General features: G+C 43.9%; 1 protein-coding gene across 1 annotated transcript in view; it reads left to right on the top strand.

Moving 5' to 3' along the window:
- The window catches only part of LOC126203674 (uncharacterized), a 142,779-nt gene extending 139,504 nt beyond the window's left edge, over positions 1-3,275 (top strand). Inside the window, exon 3 of the mRNA XM_049938040.1 lies at positions 1,828-3,275. Within this exon, the coding sequence (XP_049793997.1) occupies positions 1,828-1,878 (51 nt within the window). The 3' untranslated portion in view covers positions 1,879-3,275. The remainder of the gene's footprint in view (positions 1-1,827) is intronic.
- The last annotated feature ends 10,764 nt before the right edge of the window (positions 3,276-14,039 follow it).

Below are 14,039 nucleotides of genomic sequence, written 5' to 3'. Positions count from 1 at the left end.
CACAGTAATGACTTTTAACTTTTCAGATGGGAAATTCTCATTTCGTAATTCTCATTTCGTATTGCTTAGGTTCTTTTCATTTCAGTCTACACTAAACGCAGAACCTCTCTCTCTCTTTCGTGTTTGCAGAAGTACGCTATTCATCTCTACTGTCTGCCTTCCTCTTCTTTTCTGCGTATGTAATACATCTTACATCACACATAATCTGCGTCAGGTATGACATCTTTGTTCGTATTCCCCCCCCCCCCCCCCCGGATTATTTCCAAAGAGCTCCTTCTGGTATTGTTCCAATGATGTTGTTGTCTCTTTAAGTCTCTCCTATGAATTTGTCTCTCCTTGTTTGGATATGCCTCCACAGAAATTTGGTTTCCTGTACTCTTCTCAGCACCTCTTCATTGGTAATTCTGTCTTCCCACCTGATATTCACCATCCTTCTGTAGTACCAAATATCCAGAGCTTCTAGCCTCTTCCCTCTTGTCTTCCTGTTGCTCAAGTATCACACCCGACAGGACCACACTCCAGCCAAATGCTTTAATGATCTGTTCCCTTATTTTCATACTGATGTTCTTAATGGTGAGTAAGTTCTTTCTCAAATTAAATGCATTTTTGTCCTGGTTTATTCTTTTAACAGTTTCTTTCCGGCTTCTGCCATCCCTTGTAATCCTGCTTTCCATTACGTAAATTTTCCTACCACTTCGTTGCTCCATACCATCACTTGAGTCCATCACTCGTCGTTGTCACTCCACATTGATCAGAGAAGATCCTTTCCATTGTGCAGAGGTCTTCTGTACATCTTGTTTCGTCGCTGTGACCACAGCAGTATCATTTGAGTGATGCAACATGTCTATTTCTGTCTATTAATTATGGTCTGCACCATAGTAGTTTCACGAACTACGTTTGTAGCTTCCTGGATGTAAGTATTGAATATGAGAAGAGAGAAAGCACATTTCCGTATCACGCCTTTTCTAATGTTCGATTCTTGTTGCTGATGAAAATTCCTAAACACAGCCATCCCTTTATCTTAGAAGCTGAATATCACCCACATGTCTTTGTATTTCAGATCTGCTTTCTTCAGCACTCTGAACGTCTCTTGCTAAATAACGTTATCAAATCCCTTTTCCGGATCTACAAAAACGATATAAGTTGATTTATTTTTCTGTAATTTTTGATAAGAATCCTCAGTGACAGAATCACCTCTCTTGTTCCTAATCCCTCCTGAATCCAAAATGATCTTCACTCAGCATATCTTCCACCTTCCCTTCAGTTCTCTGTCAAAAAAATGTTCAAATGTGTGTGAAATCTTACGGGACTTAACTGCTAAGGTCATCAGTCCCTAAGCTTACACACTAATTAACCTAAATTATCCTAAGGACAAACACACACATCCATGCCCGAGGGAGGACTCGAACCTCCGCCGGGACCAGCCGCACAGTCCATGACTGCAGCGCCTTACTAGGCGCTCAGTCCGGAATCGCGCGACTGTTATGGTCGCAGGTTCGAATCCTGCCTCGGGCATGGATGTGTATGATGTCCTTAGGTTAGTTAGGTTTAAGTAGTTCCAAGTTCTAGGGGACTGATGACCACAGATGTTAAGTCCGATAGTGCTCAGAGCCTTTTGAACCATTTTTTTGCAGCGCCTTAGACCGCTAGGCTAATCCCGCCCGGCTGTTCTCTGTCCAAAGGTGTTGCAAATATCGAAGGCATAGCACAAGTTTTACGACTTCAGTATCTCATTTTCCTGTAGTGAGATGTTCGTGTTGACCAGATTTGTACAACATCTATATGTTGCTAGAATTGCTAACAGAGAACTTCAATGCACTGTTTCAGCTGTCTTCGACGGGATTCGCCAAACACCTCGACTACATCATGGGCTACTAAGGCGCGCGAGCGGAGAAGGGAACCTTGCTGGCACAGCCCGTGTCGGCACCCCGGTACCTGGCATCTCCGACGCGTCGGCGCAAGCGGCACCGTATCTAGGAGTTCATCACCATCGGCATAAACCCACTTTACACTAAAGCCCCACTTTCCATACAAAGCGCGCAGTCTAGTAGAGGGAAAATGTTTCGCAGTACCCTTGTATCTGGCGGATCTGCGATCTGTAAATAGAATTAGTAGATACGACTGAAATCATTATCTACTCTGCAGAGGAACTAGATGCAACTCATCGTATTAATTTCGGAATTCAGTCTGTCAGAACTACAGACGCCATTCTCATATGTCGACTACCACATCTTCTCCTGTATGACTCCAACACAAACTTTTATTGTCTCCTATTTCTCCTTAAAATTTGAGTTTATGTCTGGTTGGGTATCTAATAGTCCGAGTGCTCTATATGTTTACTATTGTTTACTATGTTGGGGGGGGGGGGGGGACGGATGAACTTCTGGGTGATTCTGTTTATGTTAAGTAGACTTGGTGGTGTGAATACTTCTTCTCCGCATATATATGGGTAGTATATGTCCTATGATTACTAACGCTCTGAGGAGCTCTAGCCCAGAAGATACTGTAGTGTGGGTCTACCTCTCTCCTATACTCTCCCTTTTATTTGCGGTAATGGCTGTGCTAATCATCCACCCTCGAAAATTATATGAAAAAATTTAATAACTGAATTCTGTGGTGCAACTTCGAAGTTGGTGAAGTTGCGAAAAACCTATCTCATGGTATGTTAGTTTCCTACATTCAATTCATTCTCGTTCGCACTGTGTCTTTCTGTTGATAAACGAGTATTACTTCCGTCCAAAAATAAACAATGTATTGAGAGACAATTCTAAGAGCATTTACAGTAAGAAGGACTGCTGAAGGTCGACCAGCGTAAAGTACATCCACTACGTTCCATGCTTCCTCTCCACAATATTGCACTGCATATTATTCATGGACTGAAAATTAGGTTGCGCTCTGATGACGTAATAACTATTATATTTAAAAAAATAATCTGATTGTTGTGAACTTTGATTGTGTATGTATCGTAAGTTATTTGTTTGTATAATTAAAATGTTAAGTTTGATATATTGTAAGATAGTTCATAAGCGTGTCTGTTAACATATAGTTAAGCCTGGCATTATTCGAACTAATGCCAGAGGTATATTAACGATGCTTACAGGTGAGAACTGAACTATTGTAGTTAAAAAACTGTAAATAAAGAACAGACGACAAAAAATACTTTTGTCTGAACACTAGAAAGAATGTGTATAACTTTCTGTCACTTGTAACAATGATGAAAGTGAATATCATAATCGACAAAGAAATCAATAAACTGATTTTATCCTCGAGAAGACGATGTAGAAGTATTAAGAACATTTTTTTTACCTCGTGGAGTGTGTTTCAAAATATTCTGAGAGGTTTCCTCACACCGTAACAAAGACAAGACTTACTTCAACATACGTTAGGCAATCAGTTTTTTTCAATTATTATTAAACTGTACAGCAAGGGTTCCCAAACTATTCTTTCGAGGGAACACTTTGATGATACTGGTGCTCAGATGAAACACCTAATTTATTTCAAAGGACAATAAAAAATTTTAGAAATGAAAAGAAACTTGTTTTATTCAATATTACTTCAGTTTTTAGTCCGTTACGACAGTAACACGGAAACCACATAAAAATTTTTAAAAAATGATTAGTATAGTGAAAATATCGGAAAAAATCGTCATGTTATTAATAGTTTTTCGCGGAGCACTTACACTCCTGGAAATTGAAATAAGAACACCGTGAATTCATTGTCCCAGGAAGGGCAAACTTTATTGACACATTCCTGGGGTCAGATACATCACATGATCACACTGACAGAACCACAGGCACATAGACACAGGCAACAGAGCATGCACAATGTCGGCAGTAGTACAGTGTATATCCACCTTTCGCAGCAATGCAGGCTGCTATTCTCCCATGGAGACGATCGTAGAGATGCTGGATGTAGTCCTGTGGAACGGCTTGCCATGCCATTTCCACCTGGCGCCTCAGTTGGACCAGCGTTCGTGCTGGACGTGCAGACGCTCAATGGGGGACAGATCCGGAGATCTTTCTGGCCAGGGTAGTTGACTTACACCTTCTAGAGCACGTTGGGTGGCACGGGATACATGCGGACGTGCATTGTCCTGTTGGAACAGCAAGTTCCCTTGCCGGTCTAGGAATGGTAGAACGATGGGTTCGATGACGGTTTGGATGTACTGTGCACTATTCAGTGTCCCCTCGACGATCACCAGTGGTGTACGGCCAGTGTAGGAGATCACTCCCCACACCATGATGCCGGGTGTTGGCCCTGTGTGCCTCGGTCGTATGCAGTCCTGATTGTGGCGCTCACCTGCACGGCGCCAAACACGCATACGACCATCATCTGCACCAAGGCAGAAGCGACTCTCATCGCTGAAGACGACACGTCTCCATTCGTCCCTCCATTCACGCCTGTCGCGACACCACTGGAGGCGGGCTGCACGATGTTGGGGCGTGAGCGGAAGACGGCCTAACGGTGTGCGGGACCGTAGCCCAGCTTCATGGAGACGGTTGCGAATGGTCCTCGCCGATACCCCAGGAGCAACAGTGTCCCTAATTTGCTGGGAAGTGGCGGTGCGGTCCCCTACGGCACTGCGTAGGATCCTACGGTCTTGGCGTGCATCCGTGCGTCGCTGCGGTCTTGTCCCAGGTCGACGGGCACGTGCACCTTCCGCCGACCACTGGCGACAACATCGATGTACTGTGGAGACCTCACGCCCCACGTGTTGAGCAATTCGGCGGTACGTCCACCCGGCCTCCCGCATGCCCACTATACGCCCTCGCTCAAAGTCCGTCAACTGCACATACGGTTCACGTCCACGCTGTCGCGGCATGCTACCAGTGTTAAAGACTGCGATGGAGCTCCGTATGCCACGGCAAACTGGCTGACACTGACGGCGGCGGTGCACAAATGCTGCGCAGCTAGCGCCATTCGACGGCCAACACCGCGGTTCCTGGTGTGTCCGCTGTGCCGTGCGTGTGATCATTGCTTGTACAGCCCTCTCGCAGTGTCCGGAGCAAGTATGGTGGGTCTGACACACCGGTGTCAATGTGTTCTTTTTTCCATTTCCAGGAGTGTATTTACTTGCCACGGAACACCGAGGAACTCAGTTTGCGAAACATTGTTGCACAGTGGCACAGACCGGTTCTCACAGCTCGTCCTCAATTGCCACGTGAACAACACCGAACATTGCTATCCTGTATCGTCACTGATGACGAGAAATGGTTCCTAACATAAGGAAAAGAAAGGAATGGTTGAGCCCAAACTAGCAGCAACTCCCCGTACAATGAGCTGCGCACATCCACGAAAGATAATGTTATGCATCTGGTGGAACACCTACGTTGTAATGTGCAACGAATTGCTTCCTCGAGATGTGACTGCTGACATTTATTGTCAACAACTGAGACGTCTTGCAGACGCAGTCCAAGAACAACGACCAGGAACGCTGCGTGAAGCTATGCTACTCCACGATAACACCCTCTCGTGTTATAATATACTGACAAATAACACTATACAGGAGCTGGGCTTGGAAGTGATGCCGCACCCACCTTATTCACCTGATCTTGGGTCCTCAGTTTTTTAACTTTTCCGCTCTCTATAGATCAACTTTTAAGGAACTTCCTTTTCGGATGAAAATGCGCTCCGAACATGGCTCGACTAGTTCTTCGCCTCATAACCACATGATTTCTACAGTCGCATAATCGATCCGGCGTTGGCAGACTGTTGTAATAATCAAGGACAATGTATTATTGGTTACTGAAGTCTCTATTACGGGTATCTGTTGTGTTCATTACACTTACGGAAAAACGCTACGAACGTATGCACCAAGCCAATATAAAATAGCTCTTGCATAAAAATTCGGTAATACAGAACGATTGTTATGGAGAAGGACTTAAACTGACATGACTGTTTCATGTTAAAAAGGAAATGCCGAAATGAAATTTCCAATCGTAATTACCCTACATCACAATGTAACGGATAAAAGGTATATTTCTTTCTCATCGTGCTTTGTGTTGGCATCTGCCCGATTTATACTTCTTTAATCTTAACTTTCTCATCAGTTTCTGGCTCCTTAGCCGCAAAGTCTGAAAACTATGCCTCCTCTTTTCTCTACTAATAGTCATTTCGCTTAAATACTGCAAAACTCGTTAAAAGTGTATTTCTGTTCTCCTACAAAAAAGTTTTCTTCTCCTTTTCAGCGGGCCGGAGTGGCCGAGCGGTTCTAGGCGCTACAGCCTGGGACCGCGCGACCGCTACGGTCGCAGGTTCGAATTCTGCCTCGGGCATGGGTGTGTATGATGTCCTTAGGTTAGTTGGGCTTAAGTAGTTCTAAGTTCTAGGGGACTGATGACCTCAGAAGTTAAGTCCCATAGTGCTCAAAGCTATTTGAACCATTTCTCCTTTTCAGCTACAGTTTCAAGACACTTGGTTAGTAGATTCTCAAAATCCTGTCATAACATGGTACTAAGTGTAACAAAAATGATGACGATCGACCTAAGTTTAATAGTAGAATTTATCATGTATGTAATTGGTGGCCTGAGCTCGTTTTCTTACAAATGTTGCTATTCGAATATGGTAGTCAAAACCGACGTAATTCGAAACGTAACATACAAAAAAAAAGATTAATTTACTGTTCAACTCCTCCACTGCATTATTTTCTGACTCGAACTTCTACAACAGTTCGTCATATATGAAAATATAGAAAAAAACTTCCAAAGTTATTATACAGGGTGTTACAAAAAGATACGACCAAACTTTCAGGAAACATTCCTCACACACAAAGAAAGAAAATATGTTATGTGGACATGTGTCCGGAAACGCTTACTTTCCATGTTAGAGCTCATTTTATTACTTCTCTTCAAATCACATTAATCATGGAATGGAAACACACAGCAACAGTACATACCAGCGTGACTTCAAACACTTTGTTACAGGAAATGTTCAAAATGTCCTCCGTTAGCGAGGATACATGCATCCACCCTCCGTCGCATGGAATCCCTGATGCGCTGATGCAGCCCTGGAGAATGGCGTATTGTATCACAGCCGTCCACAATACGAGTACAAAGAGTCTCTACATTTGGTACCGGGGTTGCGTAGACAAGAGCTTTCAAATGCCCCCATAAATGAAAGTCAAGAGGGTTGAGGTCAGGAGAGCGTGGAGGCCATGGAATTGGTCCGCCTCTACCAATCCATCGGTCACCGAATCTATTGTTGAGAAGCGTACGAACACTTCGACTGAAATGTGCACGAACTCCATCGTGCATGAACCACATGTTGTGTCGTACTTGTAAAGGCACATGTTCTAACAGCACAGATAGAGTATCCCGTATGAAATCATGATAAGGTGCTCCATTGAGCGTAGGTGGAAGAACATGGGGCCCAATCAAGACATCACCAACAATGCCTGCTCAAACGTTCACAGAAAATCTGTGTTGATGACGTGATTGCACAATTGCGTGCGGATTCTCGTCAGCCCACACATGTTGATTGTGAAAATTTACAATTTTATCTCGTTGGAATGAAGCCTCATCCGTAAAGAGAACATTTGCACTGAAATGAGGATTGACACATTGTTGGATGAACCATTCGCAGAAGTGTACCCGTGGAGGCCAATCAGCGGCTGATAGTGCCTGCACACGCTGTACATGGTACGGAAACAACTGGTTCTCCCGTAGCACGCTCCATACAGTGACGTCGTCAACGTTACCTTGTACAGCAGCAACTTCTCTGACGCTGACATTAGGGTTATCGTCAACTGCACGAAGAATTGCCTCGTCCATTGCAGGTGTCCTCGTCGTTCTAGGTCTTCCCCAGTCGCGAGTCATAGGCTGGAATGTTCCGTGCTCCCTAAGACGCCGATCAATTGCTTCGAACGTCTTCCTGTCGGAACATCTTCGTTCTGGAAATGATGAACACTAACCTGTTGATGCTACGTACCGATGTGCTTGATGCTAGTACTGTAGAGCAATGAGTCGCATGTCAACACAAGCACCGAAGTCGACATAACGTTCCTTCAATTGGGCCAACTGGCGGTGAATCGAGGAAGTACAGTACATACTGACGAAACTAAAACGAGCTCTAACATGGAAATTAAGCGCTTCTGGACACATCTCCACGTAACATCTTTTCTTTATTTGTGTGTGAGGAATGTTTCCTGAAAGTCTGGCCGTACCTTTTTGTAACACCCTGTATAATGTGCACTCAAAAAGAAATGAAAACGACTGAACGGATCACATTGTCATTGTCTGCAGAAGGAGGTGTTGTCCCTATAAGTCTACTGAGCTCCCAAACTCGCCGCTAGAGGGACGAGGGTGCGCACTCAGGCGACAAAAGAGCGAGCAGGTCACGTGTCGAACCTCCACCGCACTCTGCCCTCCTGAAAACAGAGAAATAAAATCATTAAAGGAAGAACAACGGCGAGTAGAGCGTTTCCTGGTAGCGCCTGAGTGCAGGGTAGGAAGATTCACTGAAGAGAGGCGCAGCACGTCATTTGCCATTCCAACACTGAATCCGACATCTGTGACAGCTTCTACTGCCGTAACTCGCCGGTTTTGAATAATGATGCATCCACCTGCTGGACAATGGTATCGGTAACGAGGTGTAGCGTTTCAGTCTGTGCATCTTTGGCCAACGGCACTAGTCATCCCCTCAATCGCGCTTGTGCCACACCTTGACACTTGGCACTGACATGCGGTGCTCTTCGTACACTTATGTCATTCTTCACTGATCCATTCTCCACGCTCTTTCCGCTATTTGGAAATGCATTACACCTTTTTCCTGTTCTTTTACAGCCTACATATCCACATAACATCTTTTCGTTATTTGTGTGTGAGGAATGTTTCCTGAAAGTTTGGCCGTACCTTTTTGTAACACCCTGTATTGCAGCACTGAATGTAGTTACTCACAGACATGGCAGAAGTACTGACCGATTACGTGATTTCAGGTACCCATACACACATTAGCCTACGAGAAAACAATAACTGAGTAAACAAAAACAAGTCACATAATACTGAAAACAAAATAGTAGAACGACTGTCAACCATGTGGCAAACTTGAATATGATTGTAACAAATGAACAAGAAGCAATATCAACTTTGTGATGGGCTTTGTTGATATAATGGATAATAGCCAGACAGTTAATGACTGCCACTGAATGGATCAGTACCAGTTTTTACAACATTAAGTGCAATATTATATCATTTATCAAACACTATTTTTTTACAGTGTCATACTAACGATAAGGATTTGGAAATCAATACTACTGGTGGAATTGTGTTAATAATCTAGAAAATAGACAGTGAATGATTGTCACTGAATTTATCAGTACTAGTTTTTGCAACATTAAGTGAAATATTATATCATTTATCGAATATTATTTTTATAATGTTATACTAACGATAAGCATTTGGAAATCAATACTACTGATTGAATTGTGTTAATAATCTAGGAAGTTCACTACCTCTTAGCTTTCATTTACAAAACAGAATAATTTTTTCGTTAAACTGATTCTGTAAATGATTATCCTGTTTGATTCTATGATAATTAAATAAATTTCAGCAGTACGCATAACTTAATAAAGGTAGGGTAAGATAAAACAAATTTTATTAATTGCGAAATCAACGATGTGTGCACACATTGAATTCACTTACTACAAGAGAAATATCTCATTTTTTTAAACAGAGAGCAGTTAATACACAATCTGCGCATATGGGAGCTTGCTCCCCATAAGTGTCCGTCACAAAAGTCTTTGCGATTTATGTAGTGGCTGAATTTCAACGTTCCGTAACAACAGTGGCGATACCGGCTTTCTGCGATCTTAAATTTGAACACGATGACTCCAGCTCTTTTATCTACCGTTCCAGGTAATGTTCTGACTAATTTTCCTGTTGGTTTTATCGATGAAACTTTAATATTGTAGATTTCCTATTACAAGACGTATAGGTACACTACGTGAACGTACTCTATATGGCTAATTATGGAACCTAACTGCAGTTCAGCAATAAATTTCAGTTAGTAATAACGAGTACACTGTTCAAAAACACAAGAGGAGACGGTATACTTGAAAAAGTCCTAGAGACACGGAAAGATTCGAAATGCATTACATCACCATCAGACAGAGATTCCGAGATCAGATACTGGATTGTAAGGCATACCCAGGAATGGATATAGACCGCATAAAAATTTAGTAATGATAAAGGATAGGGTAAATTCTAAGAGACTCGACTGGAGGAATAAGTTTGCAAAGAAATCAGATTCTGAGGAACTGAGAAATGAGAAGATGTGTTCAAAGTTTTCTGACGCTGTAGATTCTCCAATTACGGATACCACAGCAGGCAGATCAGTTGAACAGGAATGGACATCTGCAAAAAAGTCACCACAGAAGCTGGTCAGACAAACATAAGAACAAGAAAAGTAGCTGCGAAGAAAACGTGGCTAAGAGAAGGAATACTTCAGTTAATAGACGAAAGACGGAATGCCAAATATGTCCAGGGATACTCACAAGGGATACTGTGGTAAAACGAGAGGATTATGAACAAGGCCGACGCACTGAGTAAGGAAATGGGCGAAATGCTCTCTAATTGGAACGCTAGAGGATAGTTCCGCAAAAGATCGAGAAGACGTTCCTCAGCGAACTCCCCAGCAGTTAACCATTGAGCCCGGACACCACAAGAAGTTCACAGACCGCGCACACAAGTATACCTTCCTCAGTGGCAAATGACAGATGGAAGTAATGGCCCGCATAGTCAGCCGTCGTCCTTGCGCCTCTTCAACACACGCAGCTAGCGAAGACGGAAGTTTTTGGTGAACATAGGTTCCAACCTAAAAATTTTCGCCTTACAGAAATACCGACCAGCCACCTCGTTTTGTCTTTCCGTGGCAAATAATTCAGCCATCGCGACGTATGGCACACAGCACACCGAGTTGGACCTAGGTCTACGATGCACCTTCGTGTGGAATTTCACCGTGGTGGATGTGACAGAATCAATGATCAGAGCCGATTGTTTAGAGCATTGGCATCTGGTACCGGACATCGCCAACACACTCTCCTAACAAGTATGCGCAATTTAATACCATGTTGAAGGAAGGCATCATTCATCATTCGCCCATCCAGTGGAGCTTGGTCCTCAGCCCGACCCCCGCCACCCTGCATTTACTATCAAAGAAGAACGGTGGATAGCGGCCATGTGGTGATTACCGTGCCGCGAATGTTAGAATTATACGGGTTCACTACCTTGTTCTTTATTGAGGGATTATAATTATGCGTTATGTGGGAAAAAGATGTGTAGCGTACAAGATTGCGCGAAGGCATAAGCACAGATCCCTGAAGCTGAAATAGATATTCCGAAAACGCCTACTATAACGCCGTTTGGTCTCTTCTAAAGCCTGTCTATGATGTTTGGATGACAAAGACTGATAGATTCTGTTTTACAAGCTTTGCAGTATTCCTTTCCATATCTGGATGATCTACTCATTTTTCAAGTAACCCCAGAGAAACACAGTATCTGACAGCTGAATAGCCTTGACAAATACGGAATAGTGTTGAACTCCTCACAGTGTGCTTTTTGCCACACAGAGATTACTTTCTTAGGCCACCTCGTATCACCAACGAAAGCTATGCCATCACCGGAGAAAGTCGAAGCTATTTTAAATAATCCACGGCCGGAAACTGAGAGTTTATACCTTTTAGTGACATCACCTATCTGATACGACAGAAGTCCAAGCGCTTCTTACCGCAGCTTTAGTTGGTCGTAAGGTAAAACACTGGTGCAGTGGACAGATTAATAAAACACGTTAGAAGCAAATAAGAAACCAACAGCAGGTCGGGCCTTCTTGCATACTCGAAGCGCTTTTCCCGCTCGTAGTAGACGCTAGCCAATCGGTGCTGCATTGCAACAGTACGTAGACGAGGCCTGGCAGCCTCTCGCATTCTTTTCACGAAAACTCTCTTTGGCTCAGCCACGATTGAGCCTGTATGATGACGAGTTGGCGGTTTATGAGTCCATTAAATTGCTTCGTATACAGTTGGAAGCGATAGATTTCATCGTTTATACAAACCATAAACCCCTGAACTATTCCTTTCGGCAAAATAATGACAAATGTTCGCTAAGACGACACAGTCAACTGGAATTCATAGCCCAATTCACCACTGATGTAAGGCATATATCAGGAATTGACAGTGTAGTGTCACACAGCCCGTCCCGGGTGAGCAGTATCATGGCAATAGTTCACGCAGCAGCCCCAAGTGCAATATTCTGTTCGGGAACTTCAGGATGTTTTTAAAAGAAACTACATCTGGTCTTCAGCCAGTCGAAGTTCCAGCCAGGAGTGCCTAGTTTTACTCCGAGATTTCGAACGGGAAAACTCGTCCCTTCGTTCCTTCGGCGCTAGTAAGCAAGTCTTTGAAAGCTTACATAACTAACGCCACCCCGGCTTGAAGGCAACGATTAAATTACTAGCCAGTCGTTTTGTGTCCAGGAATACAAAAGGACTGTCGGACATGGGCTCACGCATTCGTACAATGCCAGCGCAGCAAGATATCTTTCCATCTTTATGCGCCTTAGGCAGTTTTCCAGACACGACACCACGATTCGCGCATGTTCATATTGATGTCTCAGGTCCACTGTCCCCTTCAGAGAGACAACGGCAGCTAGTGACAGTAACAGACCGTTTCACGCTCTGGCCGGAAGCCATTCCGGTGGATGACATTTCTGTTGAGACGCTATCCGCTGCGTTTGTGTCACGTGAGATCTCTCGTTTCGGCTGTTCGCTCCATATAACGACGCACAGAGGACGGCACTTCGAATCCGACCTGTTTGCCCAACCGAGTAAATTTCTTGGCGCAGTGCACCATAGAACAAGTTACCACCCTGCCAGTAATGGAATGGTCGAACTCTGACACCGGTCACTTAAAGCCGCGCTAATGTACCGTGGATCACAATGGTCATCCGCTTTACCATTGGTTTAGCTCGGCGTACGCAACATGTGCTGGACGCCCCACCAGCAGAATTGGTACATGGAGAACACCTACAGCTTCCCAGGGAATTCGTCGAGCCACGCGCATTTTCGATTGACGCCGCTAATACACTAGAATTCACAACTTTGTAATATAGAAAGATCTTGATCTAACGATTCTTTATTAAGCGTTCTACGTTTCAAAATTTCATCAGACTGAGGCTGTGGAATTAAGTGTAGGAGAAAATTAACGAGCCCAAATATGTACATAATATCGGAGCATGCGCTTCTTGGTTCCTCTCTGAGTGACTTCAGGATGTTTTTTTGTTCTATGACTTCATTGTTAATTTTTCGATTTTCTTTTTTATATGTTACATATACATTATTTTAATCTTTACATTACTGATTTTGAAATGGACTTTCGGTCTTACACGTAGTTCTTCACTTGTAGAAATTTATTTGCATTACACACTAACACTACAGTATTACAAAAGGGCTTTTTCTGCCGATTTTGCTGAAGCCAGATCGAATGTTTTCTCAAAATCTTTGAACCCCACTCAAAGTGGGCATTCATTGATCCATTTTATAATTTGGTTCACAACTTGCAAGTGGTTCATGGTGCTATATCCACTAGTAAAATAATCTCATTGATTTGGCTGGTTACAGCCTATTGTATTGTATTGTATTGTATTGTATGTTAACCGGGACCTAGAAACGACAGAGAGGCTCCGTCCCCGCCGCAGCCGCAGTGGTCCACGACCCCACGACGACTACCGCAGTCCACTTCATCCCTCCGACGCCCCACATCGAACCCAGGGTTATTGTGCGGTTCGGCCCCCGGTGGACCCCCCAGGGAACGTCTCACACCAGACGAGTGTAGCCCTTATGTTTGCGTGGTAGAGTAATGGTGGTGTACACGTACGTGGAGAACTTGTTTGCCCAACAATCGCCGACATAGTGTAACTGAGGCGGAATAAGGGGAACCAGCCCGCATTCGCCGAGGCAGATGGAAAACCGCCTAAAAACCATCCACAGACTGGCCGGTTCACCGAACCTCGACACAAATCCACCGGTCGGTTTCGTGCCGGGGACCAGGT

The sequence above is a fragment of the Schistocerca nitens genome, chromosome 9 (genome assembly GCF_023898315.1).
Source record: "Schistocerca nitens isolate TAMUIC-IGC-003100 chromosome 9, iqSchNite1.1, whole genome shotgun sequence".
Lineage (NCBI taxonomy): Eukaryota > Metazoa > Arthropoda > Insecta > Orthoptera > Acrididae > Schistocerca > Schistocerca nitens.
Note: the sequence above shows the minus strand (reverse complement) of the source record. Positions and strands in the feature narration are given on the sequence as shown.